The sequence below is a fragment of the Aspergillus nomiae genome (genome assembly GCF_001204775.2).
Source record: "Aspergillus nomiae NRRL 13137 chromosome Unknown contig00017, whole genome shotgun sequence".
Lineage (NCBI taxonomy): Eukaryota > Fungi > Ascomycota > Eurotiomycetes > Eurotiales > Aspergillaceae > Aspergillus > Aspergillus nomiae.
The window spans coordinates 7,805-21,516 of NW_015378072.1; the positions used below are offsets into that span (position 1 = coordinate 7,805).

Genomic DNA, 13,712 nt, shown 5'->3' on the forward strand with positions numbered 1-13,712 from the left:
TCCAGTCCTCTGTTAATTATCTGTCATTAATGGAGGTCCTGCGAAGGTTGTGATAGGGAGGAAGGGGAATCGACATCCCAGCCCCCCCGCGCTTGTAAGTTTGTTCTAAGTGGTTCCCGGCTATTGGGTCTGCAGTCTGATAGAGGCGACGCTAACCATTCTAATGAAATTTCCTTGAGATGATCTTGCTCTTTATCGATTAACCCCTCCCTGCAGAGTTTGGTTCGGACGATTGTCATTAATTTCGAGAAGGAAAAGAAGCGCAATAGTCATGGGAATAAGGGGATAGAATTTAATAGTTCCATGATCGGTTCTTAGCGACCCAACGGCCAAGTCAAGTTCGGTTCTTGGGGCCGAGAAATAGGTAGAAGACCAAGATGCAGAATTAAGTAAGTAGTTTATCAGATAGGGGCGACGGCAAGCGAAATGAGAAAAATTTAAAAAAGTGAAAAGGGCAACAATCAAAGACAATCGCGATTGGTGAACGGGGGCAAATTGGACTGGACTGACTGACATTCCCCAACGAACAGACCACCTGCTGTTGAAGTCACTCGGCTGTTTTTCTACTATCGCTTTGTTTAAAACCACTTCCTCCGCTCCCCTTCTTTAATATTTCCACCACATCATCCGACGGCGTTGACGTCCTTCCGCTCCTTTATTTTTCAGAAGGATTGTATCCTTTCTGACTCGTTGTTTTATTTTACACTCCTTTGTGTCGCTCTTTCTCCACTGTCTCTCGTTAAATTTGCTGATTTCTGTTATTTTTGCGGTCGTGAACTGACGGTACGATCGACTATGTACTCCCTGGTTATTTACCATTCCAGCCCAGGAAACATGGCTAATGAAGAACGAGGTTATTAGATAACCGACTCAAAAGCCCTGGATTCCTGGTGAGATTCCAGCATAACTATCGAATTATCTCGATTCAAGTCGAAGAATTGATCGATCGACCCTAGTAATCCCTGCGGATTTCCAAAAAGGGTATGTCTACAATTTCTCTCTATCGCTTCCTCTCCTTTTTCTTGCTGCCCCCCGGTCCTTTGCACTTTCTTACACTCCAATGTAATATCATTCCTATATACACTCTATTCTTCGAAGCTCCAGCCCTAAATACCCTCGTGTAATACATCCAGTGGCGCGTAAAAAGAGGCGGAGCGCCGACGAAGCAAGGGGAATCATCTTCACCCCTTGCGCCAGACCACCAGCCACTGATGTTGAGGAACCATGATGTCAGAGGATTGTCCTGTTCAAGGTTCTTTTATTACATGTGGAGCTTGTTTCAAAGGGTTGGAGTTATGCGCGAACCTGCTTTGCCACTGTTGTTGTGATTGTTCATGATGCGTTTTTATACTATGTTCTAATCCCCGCCATCGCGCCGACGATGCTACTGTGAAGTAGCCAGCGGCGCCAGGCCTCATCGGCTCCCTTCCCTATTCTGAACTTTATTCTGCCATATGATTCTTAATTATTGACCCTGGTGACGCTTTAGCCGATTACCTCGCTCGTGGTAGTGGACAGTCAGTTGTCGCTCATTTTGCAGCCCACTCTTGTCCCTCTTTCTGAGATCCATCAACATTAAGGATCATGCGCCAAACGATGAGGCTTGATGTCGGCCTAGTGACAGGCCTGGCTGCCTTTTCGGGGCTGGCTGAGGCGTTTTGGCGTCTTCCATGCCGTGGAAGAGCTGGTTTGGCTCGTCTTGATCCCCTTATGGACCCCGGAAAGGATTCGTACCATGTGCATGCAATTCATGGACCTGACAGTTAGTTCACCAGCCTTTCCCCATGTTGGTCGATTGTACTGAGTGATGATAGCCTTCGCCATGACCGCCGATATGGATACCCTGAGGGATGGCAGCTGCACTTCATGCGCAGTCACCCAGGACAAGTCGGCGTACTGGCACCCCGCTCTCTACTTCATGCACGAGAATGGTGATACTGAAGTTGTCGATCAAGTGGGAGGCATGCTTGCGTATGTGTCTTCTTTTTATCCCTTCCTTAAGATCGACGGGAGTCGCTGACGTGATCCCTTACTCGAATAGCTACTATCTCCTTTACGGAAACAATGTGACCGCATTCCCAGAAGGCTTCCGCATGGTCGCCGGTGACACCTACAAGCGCGACTTTAAATGGCCTGTTCCCGATCCTCCCACGTCTGAATGGTCTGGTGAACAGGAATCGCAAGCTGCCCTTCGCCAGAAGGCGATCGGCTTCAACTGCCTGAACTACAACAAGGCAGCCGAACCCTCGCTCGGTCGACACTTCTTGCCTAACAAGACCTACCTTGATGAGCACTGTACCGATGGTGTTCGTTTTGAAATCATGTTCCCCTCTTGCTGGAATGGCAAGGATGTCGACTCTGATGATCACAAGTCGCATGTCGCCTACCCTTCCACGGTGATGGATGGAACATGCCCGGAGGGCTACGAGACTCGTGTCGTTTCTCTTTTCTTCGAGACTATTTGGAACACTTATGCTTTCAAGGACAAGAAGGGCACATTCGTAATTTCTAACGGTGACCCGACTGGCTTCGGTTACCACGCAGACTTTATTCATGGCTGGGAGTCTGGTGTCCTGGAGCAAGCAGTGAAGAAGTGTACCAATCTTTCCGGCCGCGTTGAAGATTGCGATGTGTTCGACATCCAGAGCGAGGCCGACCAGCGGAAGTGCAAGTTTGAGGTTCCGACTCTTTTGAAGAATGAGGATGTTTACTCTCACAAGGGTGGCCTTCCTAACGACCTCGTCGTCGGGTATGGACCCGCTTATGCAAGCCCCATTGAGTACACTACAGCCACGGCCACGCAAGCTCCCGGTGCCTCAGTGTCGGCCTCGGCGTCCGTATCGATCGGGTTATCCATCGACTTGCCAGGCATCGTGGCTGTCGAAACTTCGACCAGCTCCCCTACGACGCCCACATGGACACCTACCCCAACAACCTCTTATATCGAAGGCGATGTTACCCAGGCGATTGTTTACGTCGAACGTGAGATCACCGTTCTGGTGGATGGACAGGGAAACCCTCTTACAACGCAGACCGGAGGTCTTGAGACCGTTTCCACTGTCATGTCGACTACCACCAGCATCATCTCTACTGTTGTTACTACACCAACCGCTCCTCCTGCCAAGAGAGACCTGCATGAGCACAAACATGCTCATGGACATCATCGTCATGGCCACCACTAAACAAGAACTTCTGAGGTGGTTCAAATGACGACCAACAAGATGAATGGCAAAACCAAGGTTCCCTAATGGGATTCTTCCCGTTCTTATCCGTCATTCCTATACCTGTCTCGTGCTTTCAAGTTCATACCTCGATTCATCGAGTCCGGCACGAGCATTGTGCTTCGCTCCAAAGCTTGCTCCGGGAGACTTCTCTTCTTTCGTTTATAGTTTTCTTCACCTTGTCAATGCCTTATCCCTGTTATTTGGTTGTATATGTTACTCTTATCTGCTTCTTATCCTTGAGGGAACAGTTGAAGCGCGAGATTGATTTTGTTCTTCTCTTGATGAGAGTCGGGATGAGCTTTGTTAAATAAAAACCAATGAATACGTCCTGGAGAACTCCAGACTGACCACGCCCTTGTATGATTACGCTATTCAAAATTGCTTTTCGCACGCAGGATGTATGATACCTTTGTAGCATTTAATGCTATCTCTTTTTTCAAATGAATCATATCAGCGTAATATTGTCTCTCTCTCTCCATGTCACTATTCTGACACGGATCTCCTTCACGCCTCAGATTGAACGGGGAATGACCCCCTTGAAAATACAGGCGGGTGGTTCAAAGGCAGTCAGCGTACCCTCCATGCCGTTCTCCTGTTGTTTTCCAAAGGAGTGATGGTATTGTAGGCGGAATGCACCCTCGTCGAGCTTGTCGAAATTCGGAAGCTTCTTTCTAGCGTGGAAGGAATATCTATTCACTAGCTTTAGCCAAAAGTCAGATTAGACTAGGCCGAGTATGACAATAGTTCACCGGCACCGTAGATATGCAGAGGATCTTGCATTCAATATGTTGGCATTCAAAGACTAGTTGGCAGTCATGTTGCGAGGCATGAATGGGAACTTCTCTTTACGATTTTGGATTTGATTCTACTTCAGCTAGTTTTTTTTTTTTCTCCCATCCATGTGCCCATGTATGGCTAACTGGAGAATGTATACTATTGAATTGGGGTCCCAGAGTCCAAAGAGGCGATCTTCTAAGTACTCCGATAACTTAGTAAAAGTCCTGACTACCGGGATCGATCTTCGTTGAACCTGGCGAATGTATTTTTTGTCGTTATTCCTCGTATTTATTCCAATTCCTTCCCATTTTCTAGATCCATCCTTCGTGAATAAACGGAAGTCCACTGATCTAGCCCTAATCCCCTCCGACATGTATTCCCTACCAGATCAACCCTCCACCTATATAAATCTCATCGCCTCCTTTCTCCTGTAAGGACGAAAGCAACAACAACAACAGGCAGCCCGCGGCATTCCATCTATTCCAGAGGGGCTTCCAGGAGGCATTCTCAGCCATTGAAACCATCCTTCGGATGCGGGGGAAAAAGTCAAGTGTCCAATCCGCGATGGCCGTATTATCTTCGTGGATTCATTCCCGTCGATTTTCGATGTAAGCCATGCGAGCTTCCAGCCATACATGCTCATAAAGCAAGAACCCTGCTTCCGCGCGGGCTACGGGGCAAACAGCGTCTCGTGATATCGATAGCACCTATGCTTTTCAATACCCGGCGGTACAAGGTGCCTGGTGGACAGCAAGCAAAGAGATCGACGTGGCTATGCAATACATATGCATAACAAGTTTTAAGCAGGGTATACGTGCATGAAGTTCGGGGTGAGGCAGCTCGCGACCGCCTCCGCAAAGATGACTGAAGATATTGCCAATATGGAATATCGAAATCCGTATGTATCATTACGACCAAAGTTGGCGAACGGCGCCTCCCTATTATTCGTGCAGATCTTGTGTTACGAGTGGTGGACAGCAGCGAGGCCACTCTATATGTAATAGCCCTAATTGATCATCATAATGGGTGGTAGATAGTCTAAATACAGAAACCCCGCGTCGTCCACGCCTAGCACGCATTCATATCCAATCGGTTGAGTAGGGTATAGTATGGTTATCGTCTTTCATCTAAACTTTGTAGAGGCGTTAAACAAACAAGAAATCAAATCTAGTCTTTCGGCGGTGGCGGTGAAATCCACCCCCCGTCCTCCAGCCACACACCAGCACCGCCATACTTGCCTGCTTCAGCTCCCTTTAAGAACGCAAAACGGAAAAACAAATCCTCAGGTCTATTGTCATCCTCATCCTCCGTGTCTATCGAATCGATACTGGTCTGGTCGCTCTCGATCGTCGGGCGGTGTAGGAGCTCCAAGCCAGTATGTCCGTGGCGGTGCCAGGTGAATTCTCCTAGTTTATCTTCATCAAGGTACCCACGCCAGCGCTCCACATCGTTGACTAGGACCGAGATACCGTCCACACCAAGATCAGCCATGCGTTCCTTCTCCCATAGCGTGAATGTAATGTTGCCATTCCCGTGGTATAATTCGTTGGATCCCGAGCCAGGAAGGGTGATGTTAACTGTTGCGTCGGTAATGTTGGGGAAAGTACTTCCCCACCATCCGTGAGCCCCACCAGGTCCCGGGGCAAGCTCTCCCAGGGCGGCGGGCGTCTCGATGATCGACGCGAACCCCCATCGAGCAATGCCGTTCATGAAAAGTCCAAGTAGCAGTCCTTGGTAAACCAGCGAAGGTCGCGTAGGAAGTGCAGTGCCAGGCATGAGAAGAATTGCAAGGATGTAATGGTGGATTCGGAGGCGGAGGCCAGGCAACGGAAGCAAAATCAACAGAATAAGGCCCATCGTGCAGTAGATCTTAAGATAATGCGGCATTAAACCGCCTTGGCGGATCTGCCAGGCCTGGCTGAGAATAATGCAAATGACCGTCGGAATAACCATAGCCAACGCTACCTTTGCTCCAGGCTGCTGCTGGATATCGTGAGGCGTAAGGCGTTCGAGAGGAATCAATCGTGCAAAGGTGTAGTTGTTCAATGCACCAATGAACACGGGAGGCAAGTAGAGGAATGTCTTTGTCATCTGATAGGTGGCATCTGAGAGTGGCCGAAGGAGTGGCCGCGCGCAGTACCTAAACAGAACGAAGGCCACGAACGAAGCGGGTAAGAGGTTTGCAAGCAAGCTAGAAACGAGGTCGGCAAACTGAGGAAGTGTCGGCGGATCAGACACCAGTCCCACTTGGCAGAAAACCATGAAAAAGGTGCTAAAGAATAGTACTGGGGGCGAGCGGCATAAGAGCCACAAGGTGGCTAGCGCACCAATGGTAATGCCCAAGAGCGGCCAGCGCGGGTCGTTAGGGCACGTTTCCTGCGATGAGCCTAAGGAAACAAAGCTGAATGACTTGGGGAACGTTGATGGAAAGCCAACCGAGCTGATTCCATTCTGCTTTGACGCAGGGAAGGAATGGGTCGCGCCTTCTAGCTTCACAACACCGCATCCTCCAATGGTATTTGTGATAACACCCGCATGAATAGCGGCTTGGCAAATAAAGCTGTCTGCCCGGTAAACCGGGGTATCATCCGATCCGGGTTGGGGTCCGCCAACCACGAGACCTTGATAGCTGTAAGTCTGATTGCCAACCATATGGGGTGCCGCCAACTTAGCATCCCGGCAGTTCGCGGGACAGCGGAAAGGAAGGGTCGCCGACGTAAACGGACGGCAGTCGTTTCCATTGAGGCCGCATTCATTGCCAAACTCCCTGTAAGCATTTTGTTAGATCTACCAGCTGCGAGAGGCACACGAGACCCCACAGCGCAACTTACCAGAGTGTCGTTCTACAAGTGAGGGTTTCCGGGCGGCCGAACCCTTCGATATAACCGGCGGAACGCGAATGGAGTAAGATGATAGTCCATGGCAAAAACCAGGTAAGATAGAACAGACCCAACAAGGCGATCTTATGCTTCCGTTTTGGGAAGAAACGTTCCAGGTACCGGACCGGGAGTTCCTGGATATGGGGGAACAGTGGTTTCAGCAGGAGATCATGCGGAGGATCCGGGCCTTTCACCCAGTTTGCGGTAGCACGAGCGACTTTCCGGATGGGTAGCGGTACCCAGCCCCATTTGAAGGACTTGGAAGATTCCCGTAGCCAGACGGGGATGTAAGAGACGCCCTGCTCTTCGTCTTCAGGAAGAATGTCGGAAGCGTCGGGATCGTCGGAACGCTCCGAGTCTAGCAACGGAGGGATGTAAACCCGGGAACCATCCTCGGGACCTTCACCAAACATCGTTTTGTTGTCCTTAAGAGGCGCTATACAATAATCGGACCAGCGATATAAAGTGAAGAAGAAGATGCAGGGGCAGAAGCCACAAACAGAGATCGGATAGGCAACCGCCGGAAGTGGGGGATGAACGGTGGAGTGACCGATACAGGATCCGTCACCGCCAGAGTTCTAGAACTGCTGCACAAGAAAGGCGAATGCTTATTTTTTTTCTTTTTCTTTTTTCTTTTTCTGTTTTTCTTTCACAACCAGCGGAAAGACATAGTGCTTCAAGTATGTAGAACAGCAACGATTGGATCTGGATAAGGATAGCCTAGGGAAGTGATCAAGAGAAAGAAAGAGGAAGTTGGCAGATGGCGAAAGTCATTCATTGGCTTCGACATGTCAGCAGTTCAGTGGCAACGCTGGCCAATCACCGGTGCTTATGTCAGCGAGGTACCTGCGGGGATTTTCAACGATTGTCAGGGGATCCCGTGGCGAAAATGCATTGCCATTGGAGCATACCTTCATGGACAGCATTCCAAGAGATGAAAAAAAAGTCAGCGATTGAAGATCGGTGGAGGGGGCGAATGGAAGGGGCCTTAAGCGCTCTTATTATAGGCGAAGGCGGTTTTGGATTTTCTTCTAAGCCCTAGGGGGAGCGCTATTATTATACATCGGGGTACAGTGGAAGACGACCGACACGGTGGGGCAGGATTTTCCTTTGGCACTTCCCCAGATACACGAGTCATGGCATTTCAGGCTCGCTTCTAGTTCTATCAATGGAGACTAAATCGATGACAGCCAGACATCATCCTGGACCGGCGTTACGGAGTATTGCATCGGATTTGTCGGATAAGACGAAGCGTCCGTCATCGTACACTATGGCTAGTCCACAGCCAAGCGCAAATAGAATCGAAGAGTCCCCAACGGTCTTGGAGCCAAAAGTGGATCTCAAACCGTCATTGACCCTGCTTATCAAGCATAGGAAAAGTACACAGGAAATAACCGTGGACGATTGGTCATGATAAGGGAGGAGTTGCACACGGACATTGAAAGACGTACGTATTCGTCTCTCGATTCCGTTCAAGTAGACAGAGATATAACCCTGTTCTGGAAATTGTTCATTTGCATAGAAACAGCATAAGGAACGGCCCACAAGACAGGGCCCATCGCAACATTGCAAAGCTACTATACCTTAATCGTACTTTTCTCCAAACATGGCGCCTCCTGTCGACCTGTCCCATCATTATGCATCCACCACCAAACGACGTGTGGGGAGCAGCATCAAGGACCTATATAAGTACTTCTTCATCCCGGGCATTGCGAACCTGGCTGGAGGTATACACGAACGACCGTCACTCGGCTCTGGGCTTTCCTTTTTCATGTGATATTCACTAATCCCGTCATCATCGATCATTAGGCCTACCAAATCCCTCATACTTCCCATACGATACCCTCGAGGCAACCGTCGCAACACCCCAGCGTTTCCAACCTTCCAGCAATGGCACCACCAAGAAGTCTGGCGATGACGCCAAGTCATCGATGCGGTTGATTGTTCCCAAAGAGAGTCACGCGACCGATGTGCAGAATAGAATCGACGTCGCCACGGCCTTGCAGTATGTCACAGCTGAAGGCCTCCCTCCTATGGCCTCCTTTGTTCGCCAATTCACCCGTCACCATCTTCATCCAAACGTTCCATATGCTGGAGGCCCCGACACCATCCTCACCACCGGAGCGACCGATGGCTTCTCCAAATCAATCGAAGTGTTTACGAATGTCTGGGACCCGGAGAGAGACTGGATCAGTCAACGCGAGGGCATTCTTTGTGAAGAATTCGTATATATGAATGCGGTCGCAACCGTCAAGCCCAGGGGTCTCAACGTCGTACCAGTCGCCATCGACACACAGGGAATGCTGGCACGCGGTAAAGGAGGGTTGGCCGATGTTCTCGAGAATTGGGATTTCCGAAAAGGCCGTCGTCCGCATCTAATGTACACCATCACGTAAGTTGGCGGGTGACGACGGTACAGTTCTATTTTTGGTGCAGGGCACAGCTGACATATTTGCTTCTTTTCAATGCAGGATTGGCCAGAACCCCACGGGCGGCACCCTATCCGTCGAGCGTAAGAAGGAAATATACGCGCTCTGCCACCGATACGATATCATCATAATCGAGGACGATCCTTATTGGAATTTGCAATACCCATCGGCAACCGCGTTAGAAGCCCAGCATCGTGGCTCGCCCATAGATACAGCTTCGGGTAAGCGTAATTATAATGCGCATGGAAAGTCCTCCGGATATGAATTCCTGGACTCGTTGGTCCCATCGTATCTATCCTTGGACACGGATGGACGCGTTGTGCGTCTTGACACGTTCTCCAAGACCATCGCCCCTGGTTGTCGCTTGGGCTGGATAACCGCACAACCGGCCGTGATCGAGAGATTGGCACGGGTGACCGAAACAGCAACGCAGGCACCTTCGGGCTTTGTTCAAGCCATGGTAGCCAAACTCATTCTGGGTCAACAGACAGAGCGCACGTCTACTAATTCGAGCAAGAGCGACTGTAGCTGGCAAATGGATGGCTGGGTCCGTTGGCTGGAGGGTTTGCGTGGTGGATATGAACGACGCATGCAAGACATGTGCAGCACTCTAGAGGAGGGTAGATATATTATTGCCACGGACGCCGGCCTTGAGTCCAGCGAGGAAAGCTGGGAAGTCGTAGATAAAGTACAGATGTACGACTTTTCTTGGCCCACCGGCGGTATGTTCGTCTGGATCAAGCTCCGTCTCGACACCCATCCCTTGTATGGCAGATACAATCCAGCCAGGCTTTCCAAGGCCTTGTGGGTACATTTGACACAGAAACCGTACCTCTGTCTCCTAGGACCGGGAGACTTGTTTGCTCCCTCGCAGGAGACCTTGAATCGTTCTTGGCAGTATTACCGACTATGCTTTGCGGCTATGCCTGAAGCTGACGTGAAGGATATCACGGTGAGACTGGTGGATGGGTTCCGGGCGTTCTGGAAGAGGACAGATTTAGATGGTCTCGAGGGAAACGGTGAAGATATGTCGCAGGTGGTTCGGAATATGGAAAAGGAGCGCGTGGCAAATTTCTTGGGAAGTGGATGTTAGAATGCTGGGGTTTTTCTCTAATGCCTTTTGTAGGTATGTGCTTATCAGAGCCCAAATGGACCAGAATATATATTGCGGTCAAGAGTATATAAATAACCCATGCAAACAACCACAATAATATCACCTAGAGCAGTATGCTGTACAGTCAATGCCGTACAAACTACAAGTAGACTAAAGTCAAATTCACTTCTACCTTTCCCATCATCATAGGGCAACTGAAGAAAGAGCGCTTCGAAGCCCAGTAGCAGATGGTAATGAGAATCCAGGAAACAGCGGAGTAGCAGACCGCCTTTTATACCATCTACACCCGTGAAACGCGACCGATAAAAGGGTCTTTTCCCCTGTAAACTGTGATACTGATATCTCCTCCAGAAAGGTATTTTCAAGTATGAGATTAAACTACAAGAATACTTATCCAACAAGCCATTTAGTCAACAAGCTTTTGCTCGAAAGTAATCGCTTTTGCCAAAATCGTAAACCCAAGAGTTTGACCATGCCAAAGATACAGTATATCACCTTTTGAATTGCTTTTCCTGTGCCATCGCAGCCGCTTTAACCACTATTGTTAGGTGCATCAGAGGTGCGTCAGTCGAGCGTAATGTACTTTGTCTTCCCTCCGTTCCCTTCTCTAGGAGACAAGTTCTATTAGTTCTTGTCGTTATTCTGTCAGCCATTTGCTCCTGCCTTACCTCTGTGGTGCCTATCGACGTTGGACAGGCATGGCTTCTGCATTAAGAGTGAAGGACTCATTAAGAGTGAAGGACTACGATCACCTCAATACAAGGTATATAATCTTCTACCTTTGCCTTTGAAACAACGATTGGTGACTCACATTACTATAGCTAGTGTTGATACTGGTCGGGACATAGCCTAGCGGCAGCTATTATCAAAGAAAACGTATTTTCTTTGACCTTATAGACAAAGGCAGGCAGATACTAGTTCAGAGAAACCAGCAGAACATTGATCAGGAGCAGTAAGTAGCTACTATTTCCCTATAATCCTGAGCAGGACTTATTAAGTCCAATCTCTTAGATCGACCATGGATAGTGACGAAACAAGAACCTTGCCTTTAAGTGAGATACTGCGCCAGGTTGCGGACTCGATGAAGTGGCAACAGGATGAAACATCTGTTACCCTCCCTGCGCATACCACTTCGAGAGCCACCATCCGAGCTGCAGAAGCAGCCCTCGACAATACCGATAAACCGATACTTTTAATGCCTCGCAAAACTAGGAACCGCCGAGCACTTCGAAATTTAGCACGCATGTCAGCTTTGGAATTGCCCTCGGAAACCGCTTTAGCTCTACCCATTCGAACAGCCATCGATCTAAAACCGGTAGAACCCCGCCGGCCGCTGAGTATGGAAGGTCGTGAGCGTCTACGCAAAATGGCCCAAGAGATGGCTAAAATGGAGTATCGAGATCCGTATGTATTATTTCAATCAAAATTGGGGGGATGTTGTGGTGGAGGAGTATCTCAACCTGGACAATGAAATTGTCTCTCTCTGAGAAGATATTGACCACATGCGGAGACTATATCGCAACCTAAAGGGGTATCTTACTGCCGCATTATTGTTATTGTTAATATTATTGATCTAGGTAATCGTTCTTTATTCTTGTACTAGTGCGCAGTTTGGAAGTAGCTCGCTCATGAAGAGTATAGTTTTTAGCTAGATCAAACTTGCAGACAACCTTGTTGTTCTCTGTTAAATGGGCCAATGGCCATTAATTAGCTATGCCGAAATATACATTAGTCATCCCACATTGAGAAAGCATAAAACCCACTGCACAAAAAACTAGCGATGACATCGGCGGGGAACTAATCTCCTGGTCAACACTGAAGCCACAGTCTACACTGCACCACTCAATGTCCAAAAATGTCGGCCCAACTCGACTACCTCGGCAACAATGAATTGGCCGAAGAGATAGAAGCGATCAATGCCATTTACGACCCCGATACCGTTACGATCAACAGCACTGCGGCTTCGTCGTCTACAGTCAACTCTACTCTCGATCTGGGCAGTTCCGGCTCAACGGATCCATTGGTCGCGACAGTGAAGCTACAGATTCCTGAACATCCGCATTTGTCGTTTATACTTGGGTTCAATGCCTCGTACCCTGACACACCACCCAAGGTCCTCGGGACCGCATCTACGGCGTCGCGCGGGGAGGGTAAAGTCGCGGTCGATGTTTTGGAGGATATATTAGGGAGAACGTACCAGCCTGGAGCCGTTTGCTTGTTCGACGTGATTAATGAGGCAGTGGAGGCTTTCCAGGAGTTGAGTATTGGGGGAAGCAACAACGAGAATAACAAAGAGCAAGAGGAAGAGACGGACACACCGGACCTGAAAGCCGAGGATATTGCTAGCTTGTCGTTAAAAGATGCTTTCGGACTGGACAATCCGCCTGAATGGATCTTGTCCGATGTCGTGACGGAGAAAAAGTCTGTCTTTGTTGGGCGCGCAGCACATGTTACAAGTCTTGAGCAGGCTCAAGCTTATCTGGATTATCTCCTGGCGACCGAGAAGAAGGTAGCAGCTGCAACGCATAATATCAGCGCTTGGCGCATTAGGCAACAAAAACCGTCGAATGGAAAGGGCGAGTCCGCCGAAATGATTGTTCAGGATTGCGATGATGATGGGGAGACAGCTGCCGGGGGCCGATTACTCCATCTCATGCAGCTGATGGACGTATGGGATGTGGTCGTAGTGGTCACACGATGGTACGGCGGAGTCTTATTGGGCCCCGATCGGTTTCGCATTATCAATGCTGTCGGTCGCGATGCGCTCATGAAGGGTGGGTTCGTCAAGGATTCGACCCCTGCAGGGAATGAGAAGGGAAAGAAGAAAGGAAAGAAATGAGCTCAGGGTCTGGAGTGGACCATGGTCGAGCTTGCTCATCGATTGCCGGCTGATCCGTTCCATGCCATGAACCTATTTGTCGCATCTCCCGATTCCCCTTAGAGGCCCATCTCGATGACCTCGGCGTTTGTGAGGTCGTATCGGACCCGTCGGTCGATATGCTTGGGCCACCATGTGCTACGTTTCTCCTAAGGTAGCTCGATGATTGTCGGTCAAGTACCGGAAGGATTTTCTCGTTACCAATAAGAGAGGATCGAGAACCATCCGGGGGATGCAGGAGGTGGATACATCAATTTCGCATCAGATTAAACTCAACAGCAAGAGACGGTGTTGCCTGGAGAGGGGATGGTGACTCGGATCCTGCCCCCCTGTCCAATAGATCGTACCATAGATTGAAGATACCCGAAAGACTGTAACTGAACAAAGACCAAAGGGCTTCTATTATCGATG

The 13,712-nt window shown here is 49.3% G+C and overlaps 4 protein-coding genes across 4 annotated transcripts; 3 read left to right on the forward strand and 1 right to left on the reverse strand.

Annotated features, from left to right (window-relative positions):
* The first annotated feature begins 1,492 nt into the window (after nt 1-1,492).
* On the forward strand, nt 1,493-3,686 carry ANOM_002008 (DUF1996 domain-containing protein). Its single transcript, XM_015547265.1, has 3 exons — nt 1,493-1,762; nt 1,815-1,971; nt 2,042-3,686. The coding sequence occupies exons 1-3, from the start codon at nt 1,585-1,587 to the stop codon at nt 3,180-3,182; spliced, it is 1,476 nt and encodes a 491-aa protein (XP_015411164.1). The 5' UTR covers nt 1,493-1,584; the 3' UTR covers nt 3,183-3,686.
* Nucleotides 3,687-5,168: 1,482 nt separating this feature from the next.
* On the reverse strand, nt 5,169-7,293 carry ANOM_002009 (LCCL domain-containing protein; the record flags this gene model as incomplete). Its single annotated transcript, XM_015547266.1, has 2 exons — nt 5,169-6,768; nt 6,833-7,293. The coding sequence occupies 2 exons, from the start codon at nt 7,291-7,293 to the stop codon at nt 5,169-5,171; spliced, it is 2,061 nt and encodes a 686-aa protein (XP_015411163.1).
* A 1,193-nt stretch (nt 7,294-8,486) lies between these two features.
* ANOM_002010 (putative aromatic amino acid aminotransferase) lies at nt 8,487-10,402 on the forward strand (the record flags this gene model as incomplete). Its single annotated transcript, XM_015547267.1, has 3 exons — nt 8,487-8,607; nt 8,690-9,272; nt 9,352-10,402. 3 exons carry the CDS (start codon nt 8,487-8,489, stop codon nt 10,400-10,402), a joined length of 1,755 nt encoding a protein of 584 aa, XP_015411131.1.
* A 1,876-nt stretch (nt 10,403-12,278) lies between these two features.
* ANOM_002011 (IMPACT family protein) lies at nt 12,279-13,262 on the forward strand (the record flags this gene model as incomplete). The annotated part of the gene is made up of 1 exon (XM_015547268.1): nt 12,279-13,262. The coding sequence occupies one exon, from the start codon at nt 12,279-12,281 to the stop codon at nt 13,260-13,262; it is 984 nt and encodes a 327-aa protein (XP_015411132.1).
* Between the last annotated feature and the right edge of the window lie 450 nt (nt 13,263-13,712).